General features: G+C 42.0%; 1 protein-coding gene across 1 annotated transcript in view; it reads right to left on the bottom strand.

The window, feature by feature from the left end:
- The window catches only part of NUP133 (nucleoporin 133), a 508,027-nt gene that overhangs the window by 113,000 nt on the left and 384,784 nt on the right, over nucleotides 1-10,243 (bottom strand). Inside the window, exon 20 of the mRNA XM_018561308.1 lies at nucleotides 4,232-4,365. Coding sequence (XP_018416810.1) covers nucleotides 4,232-4,365 — 134 coding nt within the window. The remainder of the gene's footprint in view (nucleotides 1-4,231; nucleotides 4,366-10,243) is intronic.

Below are 10,243 nucleotides of genomic sequence, written 5' to 3'. Positions count from 1 at the left end.
TTTAAAAGGGGGGGGGGGGGAGTAAGGTTAGCGGAGTGTTCAAGATATCTGGGAGGGACCATGGTGCTACTAAATGGCTTTCAAGTGGAGTGTTGGTAAAAAAGGAAGTGTCATGCAACCAATCCCGTATATGGGGAAAAGACTGGTCAGATTGTAAACCCTAATGTCAGGAAGATTAGCACCTACATTCCTTACTGGTTGTTGCAGCTTTTGCAAGGCCACTCTCGATTTTTTTCCTCTCCAGAGAAATCGTGAGAAAGCTTTGTTTAAGGGAAAGGGTATCGTTTAAAGTGGATATAGCAGTCTTGCAAAACTAACTATTTTTACTAAATGGCGTCTGACCAGAAGAGAAATAGGATAATCTTGCTATGACCGTAACGCTTGCATTATTTTGTTAATAATCGGTCTATAGTTTAAAGGAGTGCAAGTCCCTGGCAGAGCAGGGAATAGATATACCTAGATATGTGAGGAATATTTTGTCACTTTGTAGAGAGGGGTGTGCACGAGAAAGGGCATCTGTAAATAGCTTATCGTGGGTTAATAGGAAAATTTCACATTTATTTACATTTATTTTAAGACCAGAGAAGGAACCATAGAATTTTATGTGATTCAGAATTTTAGGAATTTGGACCAGTGGATTGGTCATAAGTAACAAGATGTCATCTGCAAATAAGGCCAATTTAACATCAAAAGGACCGGATTGAAAACCATTGTATATGAGGTTGGAAGCCAGAGAACGGAATAATGGTTCAATAGCATTACTGAACAGGAGCGGGGAAAGCCCTGGCGGGTACCCTTAAACAAATGGGAGGAAGAAAGGGCAGATGATGTGTAAATTTGTGCAGTAGGAGAGCTATACATAGTAGAAATATAATTCAAGAATGCCCGAGAAAAACCAAAACGTTGCATAACCAATGTAAACCTTGACCAATTCACGTTGTCGAAAGCCTTCTCAGCATCCAGAGCTAAAAGAGCCATTGGTCGAGGAGAAGGCCCCAGACAAGAGAATTCCGTCCAGAGAGGTAACAATCTTCCTAACATTTAAAACAGCTGAGCTACAAGATACAAAATCTGCCTGCTCCAGTGAGATAAGACTAGGCAGCACTTTGGCCAATCTATTAGCCAGAATTTTGGAGAGCAATTTGGCGTCAAAATTTAAGTGAGATATAGGACGATAGGAGCTAGGGAGGGTGGGATCTTTCCCTTTTTTTTAGGCAACAGCCTAATATAGGCAGTACTAGATGTAACTAGATAACATTCATGGTGTAGGATACGACTAAAAATAAAATAAAATAGAGAAATAGATACTTGATCATGAATAATAAATAAATAATAAAATTTGTCAGTCAAGCCGTCAGGTCCGGGAGCGTTAGAGCCAGAGGAAAGTTTAATTGCTGTCTGAATTTCCTGTAGAGTGACTGCAGCATTCAGTTTGTCCAAATCTGCAGCGGATAGAGAGGGTAAGGAAATTGATTCCACAAAAGAGGAACCAGAGGACATATTTTCCGTATCGGCCACATATAGGGACTGGAAAAATGTACAAAATATGTTACACACCTCATTGGGATCTGATATAACCGCACCACTGGTATCCACTAGTTGAAGTATATGATCAGGAGTGGTTCTAACCCGGACAAAATCTGCCAACAGTCTTCCAGGATTTTTTTTTACATATTTTAAAAATTCTACCTCTTTATGGGAACGAATTTAAAGATCATACTGTGATATCAAGCGATCACAATTCTATTTAGCCTATGACAATAATGACCTATTCACGGGAGTAGGGTTTTGCTTATATGTTAAGTAGGCTGATCTGGTTGTCGTGCATGCTTCTACATACCTGTGCCTTGTTTACCTCTTTTGGGATGTGACATAGGCCAAAAGTTTGCCTCTCAAAACAGCCTTTGCCACTTCCCAAAACAGCATTATCTTGGTGTTCTGCATTATCAGAAGCCTAATGTTTCCCCCAAGAAGTAAGATGGCCTTGAAAAGTGATGTTGTTTGAGACGTGTGATGTCAGCTTGTTGGAAATGTAATAATGCTATATCAACATTTAGTTTTTTAAGTATTAGTCTTCTTTTCTGGGAAGTTTTGAGTCCTTTGATGGGAAGTTTTGAGTCCTCCAATTTCGTCAGTAAGAAAAGTGTGGGACAATGAACAGAACCAGTTATAGTAAGTAATCAGGTAGTTGCCGGTGTCCCATAGCTCCAGAAACAACCCAGGTATGCGAGTCTTGCGAGCATGTGAAAAAAAGAAACGACCAATATTCATCTCGAAAAAGAGTCAATGTAATAAGGAAAACCTTCATCCAGCCAGCTAAACGGTTTTGGCTGCGCCAAACTGACAGCGAAAAAACATGGTAAACATGAGAACTAAGCAACAAGAAAGTCCTATTAGGAACTTCCTTTTTTCCAGATGGCGGCGTGTGATGCAGTGGCTACTAGCAGGGGGGGGGGGAAAAAACTTATCCCGAGAAGTGCCAAGGTGGTGACTGTTACGCGAATCTTCTGGAAGCAACGCCCCATTACTTTCAAAAGAGTCTCTCATAAAAAAAATAAGAGAAATTGAAAAGTAAACTTGAACACAAAGGAAATGAAATTCGATTGGAATCTACAGTGATCCATATTAGCTCAAGACATTAGCCCAGGCAATTTTTCAAGAAACAATTGCCCCTTATACATACAGGCCTTTTTCTTCCAAGGGGGGCTCTTTATCGGTGAAGCTGAAACTGAGAAGTGGTCAGCGAGATTCCCAATCAACATAGGTTTTGGCTTGTGCGGCAGATGTGAATCGGAGGAGTTTTCCATCCGGAGCCGATAAGCGTAGGATTGCTGGGTATGCCAAAATTTACTTTATATGTTCATGAACGAGGATTTGACAGACTTCATGATAGGAGCGAAGTAGTTTGGATAATTCTGTGGAATCTGCAAACAGCAGCAGGTTATGGCCTCCTGGTACCAGCTGGCATTGCGTTCTGTACGTCTGTAGAATATGATGTTTATCTGAATAATCCAGATATCGAACGATGACTGGTCTAGGTCTGTCAGTATCTTTGAAGGGGCCTCTTCTTTCCACAGAACATACAGAGCTTATACCAGGTGCCTGTGGCATAACTGAGGAGCACAAATGATGCAATTCATTCGGTTTAATGGATTCAGGGACCCCTATGATTCTCAAATTATTCTGCGGGATTGATTTTCCAGGTCATCCACCTTATCCTGTAAATATTGTAGTGTTTTTGTGTCTTCGGCAGCGATCTTTGAGATACAACAGTATGATCCACAAGATCACTAATGCAGAGGTCAAGGGCCTGAAGCCTGTTTGTGCTTCTAAAGCTGTGTTGAGAGGCCCCATATGCAATTTTAGTGAGTCAGCAATAATGGTAGCCACCTCCAATTTCAGGTGAGAGGCCACCGTAGCAGCCAGTTTTATGGCTATAGATTTATGTGTAGGCTGCAGTAAGGACTCTCAAATCATCAGCAATATCAAGGTGCCGCTCGTCGATGTCCGACATGTCAGACCGGCCGTCGTTGTGATCGGATGGTGAGGAGAGAGAGCCACGAACCAGCTGTGACCGGGCCAAGAACTTGTCCATTGCCTTCTGTGGACAGGGGACCAAGTGGTAAATTCAATGTTTGTCGTTGTAGAGACGAAACTATGTGTTTAGATGTGGCAGGACGGAGCTTCGGATCACACTGCTACTCCATCTGGCGCTGGAACCAGAAGTCACTCATCATTTTACAGGTTCCAGGTCAGCGACTTACAGCACAGATGCCAAAGCTTCAGTGTGACAGCAAGGACCTAGCATTTTCAGAAAGAGTTCAGCAAAGCCATGATTCACACATGACAGAGTCCCTTTTAGCATTACACTTGTTCATACACCCACTATACAATTCAATATATTACAAGTATATAAAAAAGCCCATTCACCACAACTGTAAATACATATCTGGAAGTTTCTTGTAAACCAGAATTCTGACACCACTGATATACATACTGCAGTGAGCAAACAGCTTTTTGAATACATTAGACAGGTATATATCATGCAGCTGCCACTGTATTCAAGTAATATTACACTGTATTCCAGGTAGTGTCTAGTAATGGGTAAGTAATGAGGCAAGCTGGATTTTTTTTTTAAATTGCTGCACTGCTTTATTTTTACAAACTGGAGTTTGGCTTTAAAGCAATGCTTTTAAGCCATGCATCAAACATGTCAAGAAATGATACATACCTGATCAGCAAACTGAGTCATATAGTGCTGCAGCCTGTTCTCACTGTCGGTGATTTCACATATCTGCACCAAAATATCAAAATCACAGAACTTCTCAGCAAGACTAGATGCCCATTGGTACTGTCCCAAAGTCACTACAAATGAGGAAAAACAAACATTCTAAACATAATATTATTTTAGAATAACAGAAGATTCTGGGTTAATGACAGTGATCAGTCATTAACCCAGACAGACATTTCACTATCAGCTCAGGATGCTAAATTAGCTTCTAGATTATTTAATGCATCAACAATGTAAAATAGGATTTTTGAATTCACCATACACTTCTGTTCTCTAATATTCATTAAAGAACTCCAGGCAGTTAAAAATGTAACCCTTGCAGTGGGGCCAACCCGCCACTGCAAAGGTTGGGTGCTTATTTTGGCCTATTAAGATACAGGATTTATACAGCGCCAACAGTTTGTGCAACACTTTACAAAGTGGAGGGAGTTACAGTACAATATCAATAGAAGAGGGTTAGGGTCCTGCTTATGGGAGCTTGCAATCTAGTTTTCAAGGATCGCCTAAAGGTTGAGAGAGGAGAAGATAAGCATATTGATTGGTGAAGGGAGTTCCAGAGGATGGAGGCTGTGGAGAAGTCCTGGAGGAGAACATGAGGTCTTAAGATGAGCAGAGAGGATGGTTTGGGTGATATTTTGAGATGTAGTTTGGGGCAGATTTATGGATGGCTTTGTATGTTATTGTTAGTATTTTGAATTGTATGTGTTGGACAAGGATTTGAAATGCACGTTTGGGGACAATATTGGAAAGATATTGGGCAATATGTACATGAGGTGATTTTCATAATCTACAGTGAGGAGCACACATTTCACATTGGACTGGTTGGTACTTGTTTTTTTTCAATATAATCTTATAATTATATAATTTTCTTTTTATTGGAGAAGATGAGATTTTTGTTGTTTATAAGTTTCTTTGGAGTGTTGCCGTCAAAAGACAAATTGAAAGAGGTTAACTGTAAGGTTGTGGCTCAGGCGGTTCTAGAGTAGGCATTAAAGAAGTTTGGAGGTAAATGGGAACAAGGAGATGGGTCATAAATTGTTCAAACTGTTGGGGTCCACTAAGCGCATTTTTAGTATGTGGGTTTTAGAAGGGTGGGGACAATGCCATTAGAAAGGGTGAGATTGAAGATGTAGAACAGAGCTAGATGGTGACCAGAGTAGTTGTGAGGGGATTGGGTCCAGGGGGAATGTGATTAGGTGGGTTTTAGACAAAAGAGGGGCAACTTTGTCTGTGGTAACAGGGTCAAATGAAGAAAGTACTGAATGTGGTGGTATACAAGGTATGTTCAGAGGGGGAAATGTCTGAACATTGGAGATTTCAGAACAAATTGATTCAAACTCATCTTCGAAGTGATTGGTGATTTCCTCGGCAGTCAGTGAGTTCGTTGGAGGAGGGGGACAAAGTAGGGAGTTAAAGGTAGAAAAGAAATGACAAGGACTAGATGAAAGGGTGTTAATGAGTGTGATGAAGTAGGTCTGTTTGGCTGTATGGAGGCAGGTACTGTATTTTTGCAGGGCAGACTTACAACATACAGTATATAGAGTAAAGTCTGGCAGGGATTTGGATTTATGCTACAGTCGTTCAAGAGCACCACTATGTCTTTTGAGTCTTTTGGTGTCATCTGTTTGCCAAGATTGTAGTAAACGTGCCTAATTATTCAAAAGCGAGCTATTGAAGAGAGAGGTGGTAAAGTCAGAGGTGTAATACATCAATAGGACAATACACACACAATAGGTTGGACTTGATGGACATATGTCTTTATTCAACCTCAAATACTATGTAACTATGTAATTTTGTTATAAAGGTAGTCTGTTGCAGAGTAGAGAAGGCTTAAAGTGGCAAAGATTAGGGGTGTGTGGCTAGGGAGCGGATATGGATGTAGGTGAGCGTGCACGAGTGGATCCAGCGTGGATGTAGGTGCTGGCATCCTGAAGCTTTTGAAGCACTGCCTTAACCCGCTGGCATAATATTTCCCCTGGCGCAGTCGGACCGCAACAAGTTTTCGGGTGAGCGGCTGAGGGGGAGACGGGTGCGCGTTGCTGTGCATCAGTGGCCCTCTCCCCATTCTCTCTTGTACCTACGGTACTTGGACTGGGTGTGGAGGTGGACTCATCGCGACGGAGTGGAGCCGTGGGGATACCGCTTATTGTCGCGGCGGGTACAGGCTTGATGGTCGGCTGACGGGTAGGTGAGCTGTTCGTGGACGTGCTGTTGGCTCCCTCCAGTGGCTGAAGGCGGAGGTGCAGTGTGCTGGACTGTGTGGCGAGAGCTATTGAAAGGACTCTTTTCTCTCGGCTCCCCCTAGAGGCAAAGAGGAAAGCTGCAGCTGAACAACATTAGCTCATAATAAATATATAAAAAAAAAATGACCAGGACTGGATCAAAAAAAGGAAACTGTCCAAGAGGCTGCTAGTGGTGGGGGAACCAAGCAATCACCCGGTGGGCTTAAACAGGCTGGTAAAGAGAAACAGAAAGAAGTTGCGTAACGATTGGAAAAATTTGCCAGAGGTAATACAACAAATAAATAAAAAGTGATTAAGTCTGGGAGATAAGTCTCTTTGTAAAGTCCCTGAAGATGTATTTGAGGTGGAAGGGGGGGCACAAGGGGAACTCCGGATATATCTAATGGACGGTTATCTTTATAAAATCCAGAAGTCTCAGGTGACCCCACTCTTAATGTGTTGTCGGCAGTTCAAGTATGTAAATCGACCTTGGTATCTATGGCAGAGCAGATACAAGCTGTCCGAATGAATATATCCTTTCTCAGACAAGATATGCAAAAGATCAGAGAGAGGCTGACCGAGGCAGAAGATAGAATTAACAAGCTGAAAGATGTTAATACTTTTATATCTGCAGACCTTAAAATAGCATTGCAAAAGGTTAATATTAATTCTTGTAAGATTGAAGAATTGGAAAATAGAGCAAGACGCATTAACATCAGAATGGTAGGAGTACCTGAACAGACTGAGGGTTAAATCTGGTGGCGTGTATGGAAAAATGGATATTACAGACAAAAGGAAAAGAATATCTATCTCCCATGTTTATGATTGAAAGAGCCTATACAATTCCTGCACACACTCATGTATATGGGAATTTGCCAAGGACTATGGTGATTAGAGTGGCCAACTATAGAGACAAGGAGGCAATCCTCCGTAAAGCTGGACAATTGGGAGCTATATCTATGGCAGGTGCAAGAGTGATGTTATTCTCAGACTTTTCACAGGATGTTCAGAAAAAAAGGGCTCAATATCAGGAAGTGAAAAAATGAATGTGCCAAATGAAAATACTATATGCCCTGCAATATCCAGCGAAAATGCGTATAATTACTCATGAAGACTTATTTTTTGGAATCTCCTTTAGCAGTTTCGGACTGGTTGGATAAATATCCTGTCAGTGATACAAGAGGCTATGAGCAATAATTTGGAATTGGAGTATAGAGTATATTTGCTTCTGAGTATTAAATACACCATGCTGAGATCTGGAGTGTAAGATGATTGTTTGGTTGAAGTTAATGTCTCTAATCCCCTATTTGGCTCCTGAGTGGAGTATTTATATGTGGGAGGTTAATGTCGAAATGGGGTGTGGTGTATTTTTTTTGTGTTTCTGTGTTTTGTTTTCTTTTTTCTAAAATACCAAATTTCTACTTACATTGGAGGGCTATGTTCATTAGTACCAAATCTCTAAACTGGAGGGCTATGTTCAATGGTTGGGAATTGTAGTATATGGTAGTATGATCTGCACATAAGAACTAAATATCAATGGATAGGAAAAAAATATCAATAATATCTTGGAATGTCAGGGGTCTGGGGAATAAGATAAAGTGATGCACGTTATTATCCAGCATTATTGTCAATTATTTGTCTTCAGGAAACGCATTTGATGAGATATTGTTGGATGGTTGGAATGCAGATGTCTGCAGTACACAGCTCATGCATGTTACTCTGCATACTCTAGAGGGGTATCAATACTAGTCTGTAAAGGTATAGCTTTCTCATGTATACAAGCATTGTGTGATAAAGAGGGTAGATATGTATTTTTGCATTGTAAAATCTATGACGTAGAATGTGTGCTAGTAAACATATATATTCCTCCTCCCTACTCTAATGAGGTCCTCCGGAAGCGGTTATTATTTATTAAGGATAAGTTACCTATTTATGTACTTGTGATGGGGGATTTGAATAATTATATGAATATGGCACTAGATAAATTCACGGCAAATAAGCACTTGGATATTACAAAAAAACACTTTTTTAAATAGTTTTTGCAAAGAAATAGGGTTATGGGATGTGTGCCGGTTAATGCACCCAGAGGAACACCAATATACATGTTTTTTGAAGACACATAACACATTATCTAGGATAGATTTAATTTTATGTTTGGTTGATGTAATGCCACTAATTAAATCTGTTGAGATACAACCTAGATCACTTTCAGATCACTCACCAAATATCACTATTATTGAAACTGGGGGACGGGTTTTTAGGTTACCTTGGAAATTAAATCCGGGATGGTTAACTATATTGTTAGCACAGGAGAAGTTAGGAAGTGAGATATCAATGTGTTTGAGCACAAATAATAACTCTGGGGGGGCGTGGCCAGGATGTGAGGCTGAACTGCTTCCCAGCTGACCTAATCGGGTTTTTACACTTACCCTCTCCTGGCGGGTGTTCCGGTGACGACTGGCGCTCCGTCCATGCGAACCCGACGGCGATCGGCCCGGAGCGAGCGGTGTGACTTCAGGCCCTGCTCCTGTCACGCGTGCCGGCGCTATCTTGACTGCACGCTCTCCCTCTCTCACTACCATTAGCACACAGACTGCTCAGTGGGGAGACATGGAGCCGGAGGTGAGTGCACATAACGCTGCCAGCCTGCATCCTTCTCAGGGCAAAGACCCTCCAGATGCCACGGACGCCATCCTGGCGGCGATTGAGGCCAGTAAAACGACCCTAATAGCCAGAATGGATACGCTGGCCACAGAATGCGGCCTAATCCGTCAAGATATTGTTATGTGGGATAGCAGGGTGGTTAATGGGATGTTTACTGTTGTACGCTATGGCTCCGATGGCGCCCCTCCCCAGACCTGGGGTAAGCTGTTAATGCGGTCCGCTCTCTGGACTTATTGACTTTACCGCACTCTGATGGCAGCTGATCTGCGTGTTATCTCATGGAACGTCAGAGGTTTGAACTCCAAATTCAAACGGGCACTGGTGCTTAAGTTCCTACAGTCTAACAATCCGCAAGTGGTTTTTTTACAGGAAACTCACCTACTAGGAAATAAGATTTTGGCCTTGCAGAGGAGGTGGATAGGTCAAGCCTTTCATGCCACCTACTCCTCCTATGCAAGAGGGGTTACTATTCTGTTGCATAAAAATTTTCCATGTGTAATTTCCCAAGTGCTGACGGATCCGGAAGGTAGATACGTGGTGGTTCTGATCAAATATCACTCGCAGACTATTGCGCTTGTCAATGTATATATCCCTCCACCGTTTCAGGGAACGATACTTTACACCATTTTGGAAAAAATGGCGCCCTTTTTTCCTTGGACCTCGAAAAGGCTTTCGACTCTGTAGACTGGCACTATCTGCAGACTGTGCTTAAAAAATTGGGATTTGGCACCAACTTCTGTAAGTGGGTTACTATCCTTTATAATCAACCTAGAGCTGCCATTAAGATGGGTGTGGCACTTTCTTCGAGTTTCCCGATTTTACGAGGCACAAGACAGGGATGCCCGCTCTCACCTGGTTTGTTTGCCTTGGCGATCGAACCAATAGCAAGTACCATTCGTCAGTCCAAGGGGATCTGTGGTCTCTGTGTAGGGGGGTTGGAGGAAAGGGTGGCCTTATATGCAGACGACATGATATTGTTTCTAGCTGATATGGACCAGTCGTTGGTAGAGTCCCTCGATATTTTACAAAGATTTACTACATACTCAGGGCTGTCTGTTAATTGGAC

This window comes from Nanorana parkeri, unplaced genomic scaffold, assembly GCF_000935625.1.
Source record: "Nanorana parkeri isolate BGI_ZX_2015 unplaced genomic scaffold, ASM93562v1 scaffold515, whole genome shotgun sequence".
Classification (NCBI taxonomy): Eukaryota; Metazoa; Chordata; class Amphibia; order Anura; family Dicroglossidae; genus Nanorana; species Nanorana parkeri.
Note: the sequence above shows the minus strand (reverse complement) of the source record. Positions and strands in the feature narration are given on the sequence as shown.